Here is a 21,172-nt window from a genome sequence, read left to right on the forward strand (position 1 = left end):
GTAACCTTCCAAATCGACGTGAATGAACTGGAAGACACCTTACCTAGAAAGAGAAACAAATGCGACTTCTTCATTAGGTTAGATGACTGCATCAAGAAGCAGCGTGGCCCGCTGGTTGTTCCCACTTATGCACTGTCATGGAAAAACCCTATAGCGTTATTCAACGATGCCTCGAGATAAACGATGGGAAGACCTCTCAGGAGAGCAGGAGTTGTCCGAAGCTAAATACATGGAGTTGAACTCTATTCTGTGTAAAATGACGGAAATTTCCGATATTCCAGGACAATACTGGGTACAGCTCGAGGCTGATGCACCCATTATCTTTGGGGAAATGATGCTATGCCACGTATACTTCCAGTCACAGCCTAGACCAATCATGAGTACTCTATTGGGCATCTTCTTGCTTCATTTGTCTGTGTTTATTGCCCGCCGAATGCCTATTTCCTATCCCTCAGGAAGATGGGAGAATATTCCATGCCCCCGATAAAGGGAGATGGAGACTATATGATGCCTCATGTAATGCTCATAGATACTTTTCTTATCAGATGTAATTTTGAATCTACATACTTGTCTTGCATCGTCGCCTAGTCTCTTGGTACAGTATCTTTAAGGGTCTGTAGATAATCTCGCGCCATGCTATGAGTGATCTGTAGTTCGGCTAGCGCTCGGAGCAGGTGCTGGACACCATCGCAAACGCCATTCGGAAGACCAGCCTGTGTAGCGAGGAAGACGGCCGCAGACGCGAGGGTGTCAGGCAAAAATTAATTAGTCTTGAAATGGCTATGGTGCGGCACTGCCTTTGCTAGACGGAAAATTCGAGCGGCTGCAGCGCGGCTCTGATAGGATGCGACCAGGACCTGGTGGTTGGCAGTCTGCCATGAGGCTCGTTGGACCGTGTTGCTGAGCTGGACAGTCGCGCGGTAAGCTAGCATGTGAGTAAAAAAAATCATCGGATCACTGTCAACGGCGGGCGAAGAGGGAATTATTTGCACTCGTCTCTCCAGCGCTGTGGCCAACCATCCCTGATGGATACAAAATTCTCTCTTCTTTTCTCGGATTCGTTTACATACGACCGCCGGTCTGACATGCAGCGACCATGCTGCGTGGCCATGACAACGCATTCGCATTCGGCGGACGATGACAGTGTGCTGTATCCAGTCTGTGCAAGTGCTTCTGGGAGGAAACTGATGCGAATTGGCTGGCTGTTTTCATCACGTTAGTTCGTCTTTCGTTTTGGATTGCATTTCACCATATTACCAGCGAGAACAACTTGCCTTCTCCTCCTGTATCGTTAGGGTCCAGTCTTCTGCAAGCACCGTATTCGGTCAAAGCTGAAAGCCAACCAGAAAGTTCTCCTCCCTTCTTCAGCGTCAACGAATTTCTCGCTCACATCGGGACTGATTGCTGAGGAAGAGGAAGAGGAAGAGGAAGAGACAGGTCACAAGATGGAAAGCCAATCTCGGAAAGCCGCGCCATCTAAACATGCCTGGGCAGGAGTGAGGCTGTCTTGGGCCATTAAAGCAAAATATCGCTGGCGGCGTAGGATAGGACAGAATGTATGCACCCTCTCGAAGTATAGTTGGTCCCTGTGGGAGGCTATTAGCAAATCTACGATAGATGCTTATGAAGGGACGCATGCACAGTTCGAGCCAAACGAGATCCGTCAACTTAACTTTGGAGCCAGAGTCGGCTGTGGTAGGCCTGTTCTGCCTGAGAGTAATAAAATTGACATGGTCTATTGATGGGATTTCTGGCGGTTTCTGAGGTAAAAGACTGATCGTGGTGTTCATATCCTGCCAGCCAAGCCAATCTGACCAGCCTTGGAGACCGACGTCAGGCAGGTCATTGGGAGCGGGCATGCCGGAATTAGTCGACGTAGTTGACACCGTTAGCGCATCAGTCGTTGATACGTCTAGAGATGCTGTCGAGGCGACTGATACGGCTTGGTCCTTTGGCAAGCTGGTTTGAATTCCAAAGCCTTCAAGCATGATGGGAAGGTCTACAGGGGCATTGGTGGCTGGTTCGGCGGGTGGTCCTTGTGGAGGCAAGGCCGGGGCTAGCTGAGGCCTGAGATATTGGTCAAGCCGCCACCGCAATGTTGCTGTACAAGAAAGATATTGTTAACAATCCTGTGAGATAAAATGGATAGCTGAACACGGATGACGCGAATCCGCGATGATATCACAGGCCGTGGCAAGGTAAAGGACAAACAAGCACAAGAAGAAGAGATCTCTTCATCCGCTAATGCTTACACGAAAAATATAGGGACCTGCAACAACACCAGAGTTTGCCAGATATGGGGAACGAACCAAGCTGTGACTGCATTGAGTTGATCCGACCCCGTATGGGACCCTTCTGCTGTCTCTTATCCACCACGATGCACTGCATTCCGCTCGGAGCAAAAGCCGCATTTTGGTCGCACATGGTCGCACCGCGCCTTTTGTCTGCGACACTCCTCACATGCAAACTCTGGCTGCTGGGGTAGTGTTCTGCTTGTTGGACACGGCATTTTGCGGGATGCTGATAATTTGAGGCCTTGCTGTATGCAACAGTGAGTAGCAGGGCAAAGTCCTGTCTCTAAGGTGGGGCACAGACTCGAGCAGCGACAATAAGCTAATGGACTTCTCCACCCTGAGTAAACGAGATGGAGTCAACCACAATAAGAGAACCCCTCTAGATCGTTTTAGTTTCGAGATTACAGGTTTCCGTTTCGTCCTGACGCCACAAAGATAGCTGATGAGGGGGAATGAAGTTGCCTACTATTCTTGAGTGAGGAATTGATCCAGACTGGTCCTGTTCAATGGCGCTCTAGCGCAAATTACCTAACGTTTCGAGGGAGCTACGTTTAGAGTGGCACAATGGGCATCATCGTGGTAAAGCAAGGCCTTTCGCATTCGTCACTCTGTCACTTCTGCATTCGTCACTCTGTCACTTGGACAACGAGAACTGCGATATTATTTACCCGAGTGCAGTAAGCTGGGCAGGCTCAGCGGTTTAAAAAGGGAAATGTCTTGCCATATTGACAGTCACCCAAGGATTGTAAGATATAGGTGTGTACTTTTCAAACTCATAATGTTCACTCCCTGATATGACCATTCAACTACTCTACTGTCCAGGCAAACATTCCATCCTGATCAGAGCACTGGAGGTTGCTTGGAAGGTGAAAACCGTCAGTCATCTAAAATACCTAACTATGGGGTTCGGAAGTGCAGAGCTTACTGAACGTCGTAAATACACAGTTCAATATACAAGCTTAGAACAAGCTTAGAATGGAAGCCCGAGCGGTGCTTGCATGAGCATCGGTCGTGTTTGCACATCGCGATAAGCCGTGAGCCTAGATAGGTAGTCTTGGTGGCCATTTAAGATCCAAGTCAGAAGTACTTAAGTTGGACTCCAAATATTCTTTGTTCCAATCATGTAGGGCGATGTCATGGGGGCGACAACTAACTGTACGAGATTGCGTAATTGCATAACCGGAGTTCGGTCCGTTCATTACCGTGAAAGTCCGTCCACCGAATCCGTGTGCTGCGCCAGAAAGCTCCTGGGCCTCTCAAAGCTTTAACTACAATGGTTGTGATACATATAGCTGTTCTTCATTGTGCAGGAGCGCAAAATTTTACTTTGATCTCAAACGATACGCAATTACTCCCCCTCGTTAAAACCAACAGCAGACTCCCATCGCTCTTTTACAGCAATGCCTCCTCAAAACCAGGCGGCATGGATTCCTGCCAAAAAGGTCATTCCATTCAAAGTTGGTGATGCGCCATATACCCCTCCCGGTCCCGGCCAGGTCGTGGTCAAGAATGGCGCCGTGGCTATTAACCCTTTCGACTGGGTGTTGCAGTTCATTGGTCCGGCGCTCGCTGGGTATATCAAGTACCCTTTCATCTTTGGTACCGACGTTGCTGGCGAAGTAGTCGAGGTTGGCCCCAATGTGGAGCGCTTCCACGTTGGCGACCGAGTCTTCGGCAGTGCTACGGCGTTAGCTAAAGAGGTCAACAGCCCGGCCGAGGGAAGTTTCCAGCTCTATACCGTGATGCGACAACATATGCTGTCACCTACCCCTTCTCACATTACCGATGAACAAGCCTGTGTCTTGGGGCTCGGTCTTGGGACTGCAGCGTACGGCCTATTCCACCCAGGCTATCTGGGCCTCGACATGCCCCAGATCCCCGCACCCATAAAGGCTATGGGCAAGGCGGGCAAACCACGCACTGTTATCATCACTGGTGGTGCGTCGAGCGTTGGGAGCAATGCCGTGCAGCTCGCTGTGTCTGCCGGTTACCAAGTCTTGTCCACCTCCTCGGCCAAAAACTTTGACTACGTCAAGGGCCTCGGTGCCACCCATGTCTTCGACTACAATAGCAAAACGCTGGTCAAGGATCTCCTTGGTGTGCTTAAGGGCCACGAGCTTGTGGGTGCCTACACCATTGGCCGTGGCGCAGTCGAAGTATGCACCGCTATTATGAAGAAACATGATCCCAAGCTCACCAGGAAGCGCATCGCCGTGGCTGGTGCTATTATCCCTGCCAAGAAACTCACGTCTTTCGTCGGAAAGGGCACATTTTTGATGGGCATGGTAGGCGGCATGATCAAGTCGACCGGGACGCGCCTTGTCACTGGAGTTGAGGCTAAATTCATCCTCGTCGACGGCCTGGTCGACCCCAAGAGTGTCGTTGCTCGTGTCTACATGGACTTCCTGCCGCATGCGCTGGAGCAGGGCCAATTTGTCCCAGCTCCTCCACCGCAGGTTGTCGGCAAGGGACTGGACAAGATTCAAGAGGCTTTGGATCTCCAGAGAAAAGGGGTCTCGGGAAAGAAGCTTGTTGTGACGCTGTAGTTCAGTGTCCAACAACAGTTGGAACAAGCCCTCGCTATGGTAAAACAGGATGTCGGTTTCATAATTTTCGCAATATTTACCCGATTACTGGTTTTGTCCATGTGCCATGTGCATTACAGTCACTGGCCCTACTATTTTGTTTAATCCTTTTAATAAATTATTATTTTTCTTTAGATTGTCAATTCTGAGAAGAAACGAGTTGCGCACCTCATTGAACAAGGAATTTAAACTGTGCTCCACCTGGCCGCGCAGCTAGGTCCACCGCGTTCGAAAATGCAAAAAGAACTGTTGAGCAGAATGGGATACGAGATTTTTTATGAGATCAGTAATACATGCTATTGTATGCAAGTCGCGTTCTGCACGTATATTTTCTCCATTTTGAGCATTCGACAGTGGTATTAAAGATTCTATGGCTTGTTCAACTAGAGTTTATCTTAATTAAGGGCAATTTCCTAATAATGTTAACGCAAAACGATCCTTGCAGGTACAACATAAACAGATAAAATCGACAATGAAATACTACGGCGTTGGTAGAGAGATAGCTGCAGGAGCCAGCGATAATGTGAACACACCCAAATCAACTCCCGGCAGCTAGTGTGGTTCACTCGTCTACGTTTCAGTCACCCCTGCCTCCTGTCTCGTCGATTGTTTCTCGGGCTTGTCCGGTGAGTCCTTAGTAATGGCCTGGAGGTCCTTCACTTTCCGAATGTCCTTCCATCCAAGACCGGGAGCAAAGACCAGGACAGCTACGCTGACAGCGATACCGAGATACATGACATTATCGACGCTCTTGGCGTAGGCCGCAAGGACTGCAGTCAGCTGAGAGCCGGAAACCAGGTTGCGAATGGAGCGTACACCGGCATCGATGATGATATCTGGAGAAATACCAATTTCAGCGATGCGCTGCTGGAGCTGATGACGAAGACTGTTGCTAAAGATGGCATTTGCAGCAATCAGAGAAGTTGACGCGCCAATATTTTGCCAGAAAATGACAATAGCCATGGCGAGGGAAATCTGCTCTGCGGGCACGAGGTTTTGTATAGCGATGTAGGGCTATAGAGAAGGTGAGATTAGCCGATGAACCCGTACTTTGCGATAGGCAGAACTTACAGCAGCTGCCGTGCAACCGCTTGCAACACCGTACAGAATCTGATAGCCAATCCATCTTCCAGCAGAGGTCGAGGGGCTGAGTGTTGATAAGAGACCGTAGCCAACGGCTGAAATTGTGCCTCCCGCAAGCAAGAATGGGAGATAGTATCCCAGAACGGAGACTTTGTCGTGGGGGCAACAAATCATTAGCATGAAGACTTAATGGGAGACAACTAATCGAAAGTCGAGACACTTACTCAGAACACCCGAAACCACGGTAAACAGGACCAAGCCCAGTGTGATTGGAAGCATATGCACACCACTCATTAAAGGGGAGTCATCGTGGATGGCCTGGAAATAGATCGCAATGTAGAAGTCGGCCACGAGAACACTGGAAAGACTGAAGAACATCGTCATTGCCGCTGACCAGATGATCTTGTGTTTAAGCATTGCAAATGGCACCATGGCATTGTCTCCCTGCCTATGCTCCCAGACCAGGAAAAAAGCGAAAGTGACGGCAGCGCCAACCAGCAAGCCAATCACAACCGAACTGTTCCAGGGGTGTTGATTACCGCCGAATTGGAGTCCCAAAAGGAACATGACAACCGCGGGGCAGATGAGCATGAAACCTGGGAGATCTAGAGACTTGATGGCAGTCCCGAGAATCTCCATGGGTGGACTCTTGGCCTTTGGTTCGGGGATATTGTTGAAGAGAAGGAATCCACCGACGACAGCGCCCAACGGGAGGTTGATGTAAAAGCCTAAGCCATGCATTTTAGCCTAAAGAGCGCTGAAATTGGAGGGTGATGGAACAACGTACACCATCGCCAAGACACGTTGGTGGTAAAAGCTCCACCGATAATCGGTCCTGTTGCAAGACCCAGCTGGCCCATACCCATGTTGAGTCCCATGAAAAGCGCCTGTTTTTGTGTTGGAAGCACTGCAGCAATGGTTGTCACAGCTCCATTAGCCACGCCAGCAGAACCAATTCCTGCGATTGTACGGCCAACAATAAACATGGGCGATGACTGAGCTGCTCCGCAAATGGCAGATCCAACTTCGAAGATAAAAAAGAAAAGTAGAAAGGTCCACTACATTGTCATTTCGTCAGAATCTAGTTCACAACCTGACAGGCTGTTTAAGCCGCAGACTAAATCTTACCTTGATCGGAAACTGGCTATATATCTTGCCGCTGAGAGGCTGGAAAGCTGCACTTCCGAGCTGATAGGCACCACCATACCTGAGCAGAATAAATCAGTGTCTTGCAAGAATAATCTGCGATGTCGATAGAAGACAGTCGAACTGTACTTACCAGCCAACGTCCACCAAAGAGTTAAATTGGGAAGTAATAGCCGGAGTGGCCGTGGAAATGACAGCAAGATCAAGGAAGAAGAGAAAATAGGCCAAAGTAACTGAAGTCAGAATGAGAGTGACTGGGAGCCCCGTAGGGTACTCGTACTTGAGGTCTGCATCTTCGCTGGAGGGACTCTCTTCAGCACCATCCTGCTTCTGTACAGTGTGATTGTGCCAAGTTTCGGTCGCGTCTGGGGGAGGCCCATCCAGAGTGTAAGATGTTGTCTCCGCCATTGCAACAAAGTTTTATCCGGCAAGGGCTGTGGCTGAAAGGTGTGTGGTGCTGTTAGTGTCAGCACTTTGAAAACTCTCAGATCATGCTAAATGGTGTATATATCAGTGACATTTCTCCTGATGACTAATAAGCTGCATCAATTATGCAAACTGCCTGGGACCCCTGAATATTGAGGTAATCGGACTCTGCTTCCGAAATCCGGACTCGCCGTGGATGTCACCTGCAGCAGGGCCATCATCTCAGATCTAACCCAGGGTGGGTGCATCTACCTTTATTTCGGGTTTGGGCCGGAGTGTGGACCTGATCGGAGTCCATCTCCGAAGCCCCCAAAAAACCATCAGCTATTCAGGGCTACTCTCAGAATTAATATTGTAAGTGTCTAAAAGCCCTGACGGCTGCTACAAGACAGGTGGGGATTATGACTGGGCACTCTTCGGAAATAATATACGTTGTGAAATTTGTTGACTTTGATGCTGAAACCAATTTCGCAGCCAATTATTCGTACATGGATGTAGGTATCCCCTTGGCTGGCAGCGCTGTGGTTAGTGGTAATTTTGAACTAAGATTTCTATTTGTCGGCTAGCTTCCGCCGCTTTCTTACCGATTAGGAATGGCCTCGTATCCCTTAATTCCCACGCACCGTCACGTTCCACATAAATTAGAACGCGCTTTCTTTACACATATTGATACGCGTCTTATCATGGATTCATGGGGGTTGCCTCTTGAAGAAGCTGAAGAGCCTCAATTGCATAGCTCCTTGTTATGAAAAAATCTACTTGCGGGGAAAGGCCTGTTGATCAGGTAAGGAAGAAAGTCACCAAGTCAAGATGTTCCAAGACTGTTTCTTGAGGAATTCTAAACCCACTCCTCACTCATCAGCTTTTATAAACAGGCATACTTAGAAATCAAACAGGAAGGAGGGATCAAGAACGCAATAGCAAGATGAGCAGATAATGGGGCCTTCATCCAGTGTAGTCCTTTAGCTGGCCGCCAAGTCCTGCAGTGTACCCTTTCAGCTAAGCCACCGCCATGCCGGCGGTTCCCCGCTGAATTCCCGCATTCACGGCTGTTCGCATTGAATTGGGGATAATTGCCCCTCTTCATGCTTCAGCCTCCATGATAGGACTATTTTTCTTTAAGAGTAAATAGTTCGCTTCTAAGTATTAATAATCTATTCCTTTAGGGGTACCTTTAGGTATATCTTACCCGCGGACTTTAACTATAGTCTTTATACCTTAGTAAATAGACTTTAGCCCTTTGCCCTCTAAGGATAGGTATACTTGAAAGTGATTTCCATGGGCGTGGCTCTTTTCCTCCTTAGTAGCCTCGAATACCAATGATCAAATTACCTTGCGACAATTCTCAAATGCCACTATTCTAAGTAAAAGTGCTAGATAGAGCAAGAATGATCTCATCTGAGGACATTAGCTAAAGCTATTCCTATCGCGTTCATTCTAAATATCGTTAAAAGTATTTGAACGCAATACACTAGAATACCCCACTATATGTAATTAAAAGTATGTAATGCATATAATCATAAAATACTCGCTATGTCCCTGCCAATTTTTGTCTGTATAAAAGGCGTCGTGCACTGCCGTAGACCGGCTTGGGGCCTGAGGCAATAATACCTGCTAATATATGTAGATGGCAGAATGGTAGTATTATCTAAACTATAGTTCCAGTAGAATTCTACCCTTTGATATTCTGCTAGTAGTCTAAATCCCATGTTCCGGGACTGACACGGCAGAAAATTATTTAGCATTTTTTTCCCTGGTCTATCTACCTCGCTCTCTTATTACCGGTAGAAAGGGTATTATATTAAAAGTGTATTGATTCGATATTAATTACGATCATGCGTATGGTACTATAAAATACTAAAAGCTAATTAAAGCTATTATCCCACCCTATAGATCATGACTATTATTTGACGATTAGGTCCTAGTTCCCATTAAAGCCTTGAGTAAATCTACTATAAAAGCCGCTCTCTATTCTAGATTCTGCTAGCTCTGGGGTGGAATGAATGACTCTTGGCTGTTTCTGGGATATAGGGCTAGCGATGAAATAAAAACGTAAAATAGAATCGTCTTATGATACGTAAGTTATAGTCGCGTGACTAAAAAGTCATGGTTGAGAATGAGAATTGAGATATACGATCCTGGTAACGCTGGTAGACTTTTACGATTACTGGAATACTAAGAGGTATTGTCTTTCTAGGTAAGGTAGAAGTAATATATATATTTTAACCATGAAGTTATGTAAAATGTATCTACTTGATTAGTTTATTTTATTTAGCCTTTCTTAGTAACTTCTCTTGTTACTAGAATTACCTTTCTTTTTCTGTATTATTATAGAATTTGGAAACATAATCCTTTTCTTTAGTAGCTATGTGGTATATCTTAGCTATTAAGATGATTATGAAGACTGGGATAAAGTATATATAAATAGAATAGACGTTTTAATAGGCCTATATATAAGTGATATGTATCACACGCTTAATGATATGAACACTAAAGTATCGTTTATCTTGGTTAAGGCGTTAAATATGGTAAAGATGAATATGATAAGGTTATTAAAGAGAATTCTTCACTTTATATTTGATGACTTGAGACCTTAGCCTGTTAATAAATTAAAATACTATTTAATAAAAATGTAATAAATATGATATCTTTATCTAAAATTTTCGTATCTATAATTAAACTCTCTTAAAAAATACCCTATCTAGATATCGGGCTAGATAAATTTCTATAAAGACCTATTAAGTCTATTTAGTCTCTTAGTATTAATAGCTTAGTAATTTCCTTTTACTATTTTATTAGCCACTATGACTAGTCCTGAAAATGTTCTTTTAAATTAGGAGTTAGAGGGTATAGATAACTATACTTCTTCTAAGAAGTCCTCTATAGTATCCTTGGAGATAAGTACTAACCGTGATTTCATCGCTTTAGATTTAGAAAGCTTATTATATGCCTCGTATTATTTATTAGACGCTTTGTATCTTTTTTAAGGGTATTTATCTAAGGAAGAGTATAGTATTTAGGTAAGTGCACTGTGATATATTCTTAATCATATCGCTAATCTAGTAAATATCCTATGATAGGACGGAAAAGTTCCTATTAAAATAATCGCGTGATAATTAGTTATATAGAATAGCTAATCTATTACTAAGTACCTTATTCTATGGTACTTGTGAGAATATGATGAGATATAAGAGGCTTATAATATATTAAGGCTAGTAAATAATCGCTTTTAAGGTTTATAAGTGAGTATAGCTGATATATAAAGTTTGATCCTATGAGTATTGATTTCTCTATCTAAACGTGTTACGATACTTTAGTTTCGTGGTGTCTCTATTAGAAATTAAATTATAAAAGATTATAAAGTCGTGATTCTAAGAGTCTCGCTTTTGCGATTTGATTCTGATTAAATCTAGCCTTTTATTATATAAAGTCCTTTATTTTATGATGTATTTCTATTTTCCTTAACTTAAGGGTATACCTGGCTTATAGTACTCTATATTTTCCCGCATTTTCCTATCTATTAATAGAATGGATAAGCCTAACTAATTATTGATTGATGGAAAGCCTTACTTTTTTTCTAAGGACTCTATATTTCTTCAAAACATTATTGATACCAGGCTTATCACTTTGTAGTTTTCTTATATTATCTATGTTTGCCGCTATATGACTTAGACTCCTTACTATTTAAGCAGATTGGTATTTCTAAACTACTAAATGGCTTATACTAGAACGTAAGCTATCACTAACCCTAGAGAGAGATATATTTAATAAGAAGTAAGATCTAGTAGAGTCTCCAGAGTTATGGGACATTTGAAAGTGCTTTTCTAGCTAATCCCTCCATTATCACACTAGGTATAGTATCTATCGCTATATGTGTACCTTATCTAATGGCATGGGATGTAGTAGTGACAGTAGGTACACTTAGAGTTAGTAGGTTGAATATAGGAATGATCAATGATAAAGGCACATCGGCAGTATTCTAGTGTATCTCTGTATTTATATTAAGTTCCTAAGACGTAGTAATGTTATTTTCGGTATAAGCGATGAAAGCTCCACTGATCATATCCTTGCCGCATAGAAACATTCTAATGATAGATAAGTAAGACGTCGACGTGATCAGAAATTTAAGGTAGGGGGGCTAACTTAGACTTAATTATAGATCCAATAGATATATAGCTCTTAGATAATGTTATATCCCATATGTATATATGTGGCCGGATTTAGTAAATTAAGAATAGGTATTTCTGTTTAAGTTTTGGTGCAGGACTCGTTTTTTAAGTTGAATTTTGGACAAAAAATAAAAGATTCTATTTCATTAGTTGACGAGTGCTAGAATACTCGTCAGAATACATAATACTACGCATTTTCCTAGCTATAATATTTAGTTCCTTAAGACCAACTTCTTTGAGCGCCATATTTCAACTATTATAGAAGCTATATTCTACTAGAGATTGTTTGTGGCATAAAACAAAGAATGAAGAATTAAGACTCAGTTTTCGATTTTCATGAGTAGTCACCGTTAGGCTAACCAGCTTTCTCGTGAGAGTTTTTGAACTTTTTCATCCTTTCCAACCTTTTACTGTTTTGCCTTTGAAGGGCTGCGAAATCCTATTCACAGCTCCACTAGTACTATACTTATGTTCTTTGGGCTTTAAGGCTCAAAATAAGATAGCAACGCTTTTCATTGCTTGGTTTACAGTACACTTTCAACAATCAAGCTTGACTTTGAGGTGAAGTACGAAACGAGGTGTTTTGTTAGGACAACCCTCTGAAGACGTCCTGATACGATAAGAATACGAGTGAAAAATGTGAGATGTGCCTGATAAGAGTACAGTGTATGATGATATTCAGACTAATCGCTGGTCCTCCTCAGAGGATCCAGCCCCTCCTTTGAGGTGATGTCTGCGTACGTATATAAGCAGACAAGCGATGTGATGTACTGTATTGACTGGCACTTTGGTGGTGCATTGGCACCTCTTCCGCATTCCCTATACATGGTTATATGGTTGGCGTAATATGTTTATAGCAAATAGCGGAGCAAGAACATCATATTACATCTAACACTAAATCTTTCGCACTTTAACAGTCTATTGATCTTTATAGTGGTGAGTTTCTCCGATATTCAAAGGATAATACGAAAGAAAAGGTTTAGAGAATAACGACATAACTAATTACTTTCAATCTTTTTCATACACCATACTCAGATCGATACCAGCCCCTCGACTTACTATTCTGACCTCGATGGAGGCAAAACAAAAGTGAAGACCGTGTTATCTCGTTTAATCATCTCTAGAAGATGAAACTTATAGAAATATAGTAGTGCTAGAGAAATAGTAAGAGTTACCCTAGTAGCGATAGTAGTGACGATAGCCATTATAGACTAACTTCCCCGCTAAGATGCGTAGACATTAATAATTATAGTTAATAGCCTAGTAGTAGTATTTAGCGAAATCGGCCTATTAATATATTAATTTTAACTACCTTGGTTATTGTTTAAGTGGTGTAGTTACTTACGTGAAAAGCCTATTAATTAACTATATGTAATTACTTCTGAGCTTCGCGAAATGCAAAAGCTATGTAAAAGCTATAAGGCCCCCTAGAAGAAGATAATAGGTAATAGAGAGTAACGGAGGATTTTAGATCGTGTGTAATACCATTTGACTGGCTTTATTAGCTTATAAAGCATGTTCTACCTAGTCGGAGCTTTAGAGAGAGGTAAACGTACCTAAAACGACTAGATAGCTAGCGAGCAGAGCCTAATTTACCGCACTGATAGTGACGTTAAAGATAAAATCCATTTCCTCCTCTTCTCTAAGTATTCTCGTATAGGGAGTCTCATTAATGTAGCGAGTAGGTAAGGGATTACTTACCCTAGACGATATATATTCCTTATTTAGGAGGTTACGTAAATATATAGGCTTCGCCTATAGGACATAGACGCTTAACTCCATAGATTTATATATAGCAGGCTTCATTCAAAGATGTCTTTATCGCCGATGAATTTCCAACCTAGGATAAAGGCATAAGTTAGCGTGGATTTCCCAAATTTATAGTACTTTTATATTCATATAGTGCGATAACCCCGTACTGATCTTATCAACGAAGGGACTTTAAGTTCCTAAGTCGCTTTAGGTCAGCACATTTTAATAGTCACTCAGAGTCATTTTCTAGAGTCGATTTAGTTTATCTCTTAATCCAGCGGCCTAGTCTCATAAATAGAAAAACTAAGGAGGTTCTCTTATAACGGGGTTAACATAAATTTAACTAAGTAAACTATAAGTGGTATCCATGTCGCTTTAAAATTTTAAAGATGTATCTCAGCATCTCTAAGATTATCTAAAATGCGATACCCTATTAGTGTTCATAACTCCGCGGGCCGGTATCATATCTATGGAAGCTTTGAAGTTTTCACCCTAGCAATCTCAGGAATATAAATCAAAGTGAACGTTTTTGAATAGTGGAATTTCTCTGACCAATCGTGATCGCGATAGGCTAAAGACTAAAGGTGATCAGCCTTAACTTTACCATCTTACATTCCATAGACCTGCAATCCTGTGTCGCCACCGCTCCTGCGTGATATCAACCCGTAGTTCATCGACGTAAAAACAAAGAATCATATTCTTGGTACTTCATAACTTCGATTCTACTTTCACCTTCACTATAACAATCTCGAAGCTTAATTAGTCCTGGCCTTGCCTATCCATACTTTTGCTACACCATTACGGCAAATTTTCAACAAGCGAAAACTGCTAGCAATAGTAGCAGATCGTCAAATGCCCCAAATCCCTGACTACTAGTAACTAGGAGAACAACTTTGAAGGTCATTTTTCCTACTGTAACTTTCCCTTTTCAAAAGCCCACCTGCCTCTTTCTCATAGCAACGAGGGTCATAAGAAGAAATTACTGGCATGGTTTAAGCACAGTCCGAGAGATACGGTAGATTTATAGGATGGATATTTTCTGTGTCCTTTAGAAATTTCGCTTTCTAAGAATTATAAAGGATACTTCCTGGGAGGCCGACACTTATGGTAGAGTATTTCAAATTAACTATGGGATCATTGGTACCCTTATAAATTGACTTCAGCGCAGCTTCCCTAACCTACTTAAATTGATAGTAAACAGTACTCAGGCCAGGCGACGAGGGATACCATGGTTAAGCGTGTAGTAGATCTAAATTCTTCTAGGGTTGCCGAGATTTCATATGCTGATAAGTTTAAAGAAGTGGACAGCAATTTCTCTTCTTTCTTTTTTAGATAACCTGATCTTTAATAGCTATTATATTTAACTCCACCAAAATTCCTATATTTATAATGGTGTAGTACGATAAGAATATTTCTGACGATTGTTTTAATGAAATATTAAACGCTATAAAAAGTCGCTTGATGGTTTAGAGAGCGAAATCTGCCCCTTAGAACTAGTAAGCTCCTTAACGCCTTTATATCCTCGCTAGAAGCTAGGGCTCACTAGAGTAGAGTATGATCATATATAGTCTCTAGTTAAGAAGCTAGAAGGTAGACATAAATAGAAGGTTCGATTCGCTTCTACTAAAAGACGAAAGTTAATAGGGTCGTCTTATTCTAGGTAGAATAAATAAACTCGATCTATAAGCCCTTAGTGAGTACTTTTTCGCTATTTATATTATAACCCTATATTATCCATAAGTCTATTATCTCTAATATATATAGTTAGGTAATTAAATAGGTATAGAAGTAAGACTATTAGTCGACTAGACGGAAAAGGTCAGTTCGCGAAGCTCTTATTATTCTTATAAGGTCTTCGGCTACTTAGTGACTATAACTAATATAAGATATAGATCGATGTCGAGGAAGTGTAAGGAAAGTCGCGGCAAAACTAGTAATAAATAGTTATATCATCGCCAGCCCAACTTAAGCCTAACTGTTTTAAAGAGCACTATAAGGGAAACGGGGTATCTTCAGCAAGAATGGCCCCATTATAGCTCTTCTAGGGGAGAGGTAAACTAAGTCCAACATAGAACCATAACTTTTATTTTATCTCTCTATTAGAACTTCTACTAAAAGAGAGTTACTATAGCTCCTGGTTCAGGGGGCTATATCTACGGTGGATCTTACGCCACATAGAAAGTGATCGCCATATTCTGGAATCATATACTAACATCCAATTAGCTAGGAAAGGCGAGCCTGGCTTTGAATCATAATGATATATAACATTCATGGCTTCTCCGCTTTAGGCAAGGTCCCTAGATCCCTTAGCAGCGGTCGAACGAATCAAGATTACTCAAGACACAAGTCTAAAAGTATTTACGGTTCTAGGACCATAAAGTTTAAGAGAAGGGACTAAGGTCGGTAGTTTATTAGATCAGAATTAATTTAATTAGCCGAGCCAGCCCTATCCACTAAAGTCTTACATAGGTACTTATAGACCCTCGGTTTTGCCCTACCATAAGTATCGATTATAAAGGTAAATAATCTAGAGATATTCTTACTTTAGTCAAATAGCTATTACCCTCCTAATCAGAAGCTTAAGCGATATCTATGATAAGATAATCAACCTAAGTAAGATTAGGATCTACAAGGAGAAATAGAAACGGGACGATTAGATTGACTAGCACCCTGAAACCTTATTTAGTACATAGGTTACATCAGTTAGAACTAGCTAGTTAAGGAACGGGCCCGTTCTACACCAGAGATCGATTTAGTATCTTATTTCCTTAGCCATAATATCGTCGATTTATCAAAGGCTATATATTATTAGTGACAGAGCATAGTGCTAAGATACGTGAGAGATAGAGTAGAGATGTTAAATCTAGTAGAATAGTCTAATCACAATAGAAATTATCATAGAGGTTAGTTCTATTCTTACTAAGACATCCATAACTAGTCGTAGTAGCCCCTCCTAGTCACCACTAATTTCCATTCCACGAGCTTATTTAGCTAGAATCTAGCATAATTCTAGATAGTGTCTATAGTATAGGGGACTCAAGGACACGCCTATATTTAATTGTCTAGTCTAGTAGAAGTAGCATATAGGCTAAACATCTCTCTCTATTAAGACTCTTAATATTTACTCTATGGTGGATTACGAATAGACCATATTATAGTGCTTAATTCTTTACTTTTACGGCGTGGTACTACTTCTTTTTGAATCTTAGCCCCTAAGGTCTATCGTGCGTATCTTACTTAACTCTACCATTAGACTACCTTAGCTAGGAGTATATCATAATCTATCGCGTAAGAGTCTCGTCCCTATAGTGTCTTTAGTTAGATAAGAGACTTTACGGATTATTAAATAGAGACTTTAGGGATCGCCTAATTGGGTAATAGGAACAACGTATATTATATTAGGGCTAAATTATCGTTCGGCGGAGAAAGCGATTAGATACTTCTAGCTTACGAGGTTAGTGAGATACTATAGACTATAGATAATTAGCCTTAATATAGAGGTGGTATAAAGTAGGAGGGGGTAGTAGGCGTGCCGTCGGCGTATACAAAATCTCTCCTCTATCCACCTTATTCTCGTATAGAATAGAAATCTCCTATATAGTTAAGAACTAATTATTAATATCATAATAAGGTCTATCTACACTAAAGCTATTTTACCTACGACAGGCATCTTTTCTATACCGTTAAACTTAGTGCGCCTTCCTTAACTTATATATCGCATACTCGGGTATAACCACTATAGGTTATAACTATTACGCTAAGCCCTCTTTCAACCCTTCGTAGTAGCCCGTCTAGCTTAACTAGATACATTACGCGATTTAATTTCTATAGGATTAAAAGCTATAGATTCAATATTTATTTACTAGTTATAGTAGACTAATATATCTCACTATAGAATTAAAGAGTATATAGTCAACTTTTATAGAACTAACGGGTAGTCCCTCTAGGCGTAATAAGGCCGGCCGCGGGTCGTTTAGACGTGCGTTTTTTAGCTAGATAGTCCTAAAAGAATTTTCCCACGCCTATTAAAATACTTTAATATCCCTCCCACGCCTATTTAAACACTTTAACACTCCTTAAAATCTAGTAGCTATCCCTATTAATCTACACAGGCGGTTTCTATAAAGAGACGTAGCTAACTTAATATAAAAGGCGCCAGATTTCTAGCCTAGAAAAAATCAGGACTTTCCTCCTTACACTCCCGTATGTCATGGTTTCTATCTCTTATCTACAGGCTTAAGGGTCTCTATGGCCACGGGTCCGTAGTGCGAACTCTACGTTAATAAAAGTGCTCCCTCGCTGCCACGAGCCCCGCGAGTGTAAAAGGGTGCTCTATAGTACGAACTCTGCGAGATCAAAAGTGCTCCCTCGCTGCCACAAGCCCCGCGAGTATAGAAAGGTACTTCACAGTCTAAACTCTGCGTCAACAAAAGTGCTCCCTCGCTGCCACGAGCCCCGCGAGTATAAAAAGGTGCTCTACAGGGGACAGCTACAAAACCAAGGGACTCCACAGTACGATGCTCTACGAAACCAGGTGCTCCGCAGGGGACGGCTACGAAACTAAGGGACTCCGCAGGGGGAAGCTACGAAACTAAGGAACTCTAGCGAAATATAGGCACCTCTACGTGGTGCTAGGGACCAGTATTCAACTCTCGCTCTATAGTTAAAGAAGCCAAGACCTACGCCAACATCAATAGTTCACTTTTATAGGCCCAGGCTATGGGCGAAGAGACTAGTAGTAGGGCTAGGAGAGCGCATTCCAGGGCCTATTTTCATTCTAAGATAGCGTTATATAGAGAATGAATAAATCTAGCATTTTACTATTACCAAATTCGCCGTGCATCATAGTATCATATCTAGAATCCGATCTCATAAGATATATATACCCGTAGAGCATATATTGTCTGAGATTGGCAGGGCAACTGGTTACCAATCTCAGGGAATTAGATCAGATGAACAAGGCAATGTGGTCAAGCTGAGCTAATTCAGGGTCTTCTCAGGAAATTCTCAGGATAGAAAGTGGAGAAGAAATTGGCATAAGATTTAAACTATTCTGCCGAAATACGAGAACTAAATACCTGAGATTTAGAGTAGAAATCAAACAGAACAAACAAATCAAGTAAAATATCATATGATATGACATAAACGAAATAGCGGAGAATTCCGGTAAAAAAGTGCGAACTCAGAGAACACGTAAGGACTCCATTCTCTGACATACCCCCCCAGATTTAATAGCATGTTAAATCTGCATATTTAGTAAGCAAATCCCACAAAATTTGTTAAATTCTGGAATATAACCAAGGAAATATAACGGGTTAAACCGTCAAAATTGACTAGACTAGTTAGATATGAGGTGCTGCACGTTGACTATACCAAGCTGTTCTACGAAGCGTCGTTGTTGTTGGGATGAAAGATGCTTAGTTAGTCCATCGGCAGGTATCTCTGAGGTTGGAACCCACTTAATTAGTAAGTTTCCATTCTGGACTTCTTGACGTAGCTAGTTCTGTTGAATATCTATATGTTTTAGCTTGGTCTTAAATATCGAGTCCTGCTTAATAAGGAGATTGACCGTTTGCTGGTTGTCGCATTGTAGGACAAAGGGCTCTTTAAGATCGAACTTAATTGATCGAAATAACCGTTTAATCTAATATAACTGTTTAGCGGCTGCTGTTATGGATAGAAGCTTGGCTTCGGTTGTTGACGTGGTAACAGTGCGCTGCTTACGCGATTTCTAGTTAATAGCTCTACCATATAACGAGAAAATATACCCTTCTGAGCTCTTTCGATCAGGATTATCCGTAAAGCTGGCGTCTAAGGCAGCCCGGAATAGCTGAGTAGCTAGCTTGCGCCCATTAAATTCAATGGTAAGGTGTTTCGTCCTATATAGATATTTGATGACGTGATCTGCTGCAGCAATATATGACGCATGTGCCTTGGTCAAGAACGTGGATAGAGCTTGTGATGAGAAGTATGCGTCTGGTCGTGTGGATATGACGTTAAAAAGAAGGCTTCTAACACGCTGTTGATATCCGTTTAGAGCGGCATGTGATAGAGGTGGTTTAGTCTCAAATTCCGTTAGTCTTTTAGACGGCAATGGGGTCTTAGGTGCGGTATATCCAGTGAGGTTAAAACGGTGAGTAATTTTATTAATATATGCGTCCTGTAAGATCCATAATCGACGAGTTGTACGTTCTTGGATAATTCGCATCCCGATAAAATGAGATAATTCTCCATAATCTTTCATCTTAAAGCGGTCATAAAGGAATGACCTGATTTTCTGCGCTGATTTAGCGTGTTTCCGATGATATATTATCAGCATATTATCTATAAAGACCATAATGATCACGTTCTGTCCTATATATAGATATGGGTCTTCTGAAATTGGGTTAAGACTATATGCTCTTAATGCTTCGCGGAGTTCTTGTTGCCATAGAAATGGGGCAATTTGGAGACTATATAGGGCTTGAAGAAGCTTTAAAACGTGTCCTTTCCGTCTAAATCCTGGTGGATAATGATAGAAAACGTCGTCCGTCAGCCGACTATTTAAGAACGCGTTGATAGTGTCTAATTGCATAGTTTCAAGGTTGAATGCGGCTATGATAGCTAATAGAATACGTAATGTGGTGGCGGCGAGCGTGGTGGCGCGCGTATTACGATCCTCTATGATCTGCTGGTCTCTACGCGCACATAAGCGCGCTTTGTGCCTTATAACGTACCCATTTTGGTCCGTTTTATAGGCGAATACCCACCTAACAGGTAGGATTTGGTGTGTCAGACACGATTTCTGTGGAATGGGTCCACACTTAATATAAGCCTGAGAAATAAGGTCTTTCTTGACTGGAATCCATGCTTTCATTTATTCCAGCTTCCTGAATTCTACCTCTATTGCTTCTCTGAATTAGACTCGAAATTCGTGTGTTTTAAGGTCATGATAACCTTCTAGAGGTGGTAGAATATCCTCAATATAAGCCTTCTTTGGCTAGCTCATCAGCGCGGCAGAGAACGCCTGGATAAATAGAAATATAGCAAGATTCGACTTGAAACGTTTAGCGTCATAATCCTCAAAATCCACGTTATATGTGCTATCAGAGGCACGTTTCAGGCGGTTATTCACCACGTCTTCCATAGACTCTGAGTCGTCTAAATCATGGGCAGGATTATCGTTGAATATTAGATATTCTGACACGTCAAATCGTGAATTGTCAACCAGGATCATGGGTCTCATTACCGATATAGCGGGTCTATCTACCTGGTTTATTTCGGCCGAAAAAGACGGTTCTAGGAGCTGGTTGATTTCGGCCAAAGAAGACGGCTCTGGGGACTAGTCAGGTGATCCCTTCATGGTCTCTGGTGTATGTGGAATATCGCCCAAGACCTCATCCTCCTTATCCCCCTCAGAACGCATATCCTGCGTTTCTGCTCGTTCTGACGTCACATTTTCTATACTTTCTACTCTCTGCTCGTTATCTAGCATATCGAGATCTGTGATTAGAGAGTTAAATTCTGCCTTATCAAGGCAGTTGATAATAGACCCTGAATTGTTAAAAACCTCATGTTTCTGGCGCTCAATCTGGTTAGTTGGCTTGAAAAAACTGGTCTCGTCGAAAATACAGTCTCTTGTATGAATAACCTTGTTGCGGGATGGGATCCAAATTCTCTAGATATTTGAAGCCACATATCTAACTAGATAGCTAATTTGGGCTCTTGGACCAACTTT

General features: G+C 42.0%; 3 protein-coding genes across 3 annotated transcripts; 1 reads left to right on the forward strand and 2 right to left on the reverse strand.

The window, feature by feature from the left end:
- Positions 1-3,694: 3,694 nt before the first annotated feature.
- N7484_005294 (zinc-binding alcohol dehydrogenase family protein) lies at positions 3,695-4,840 on the forward strand (the record flags this gene model as incomplete). The annotated part of the gene is made up of 1 exon (XM_057115714.1): positions 3,695-4,840. One exon carries the CDS (start codon positions 3,695-3,697, stop codon positions 4,838-4,840), a length of 1,146 nt encoding a protein of 381 aa, XP_056975854.1.
- A 609-nt stretch (positions 4,841-5,449) lies between these two features.
- N7484_005295 (MDR family MFS transporter) lies at positions 5,450-7,516 on the reverse strand (the record flags this gene model as incomplete). Its single annotated transcript, XM_057115715.1, has 6 exons — positions 5,450-5,893; positions 5,951-6,111; positions 6,187-6,690; positions 6,750-7,020; positions 7,091-7,169; positions 7,242-7,516. The coding sequence occupies 6 exons, from the start codon at positions 7,514-7,516 to the stop codon at positions 5,450-5,452; spliced, it is 1,734 nt and encodes a 577-aa protein (XP_056975855.1).
- A 5,410-nt stretch (positions 7,517-12,926) lies between these two features.
- N7484_005296 (uncharacterized protein) lies at positions 12,927-13,405 on the reverse strand (the record flags this gene model as incomplete). The annotated part of the gene is made up of 3 exons (XM_057115716.1): positions 13,300-13,405; positions 13,083-13,195; positions 12,927-12,990 (listed from the first exon to the last, which is right to left on the reverse strand). The coding sequence occupies exons 1-3, from the start codon at positions 13,330-13,332 to the stop codon at positions 12,927-12,929; spliced, it is 210 nt and encodes a 69-aa protein (XP_056975856.1). The 5' UTR covers positions 13,333-13,405.
- Between the last annotated feature and the right edge of the window lie 7,767 nt (positions 13,406-21,172).

The sequence above is a fragment of the Penicillium longicatenatum genome (assembly GCF_028827895.1).
Source record: "Penicillium longicatenatum strain IBT 33135 chromosome Unknown contig_2_segment0_segment0, whole genome shotgun sequence".
In the NCBI taxonomy this organism is placed as follows: Eukaryota; Fungi; Ascomycota; class Eurotiomycetes; order Eurotiales; family Aspergillaceae; genus Penicillium; species Penicillium longicatenatum.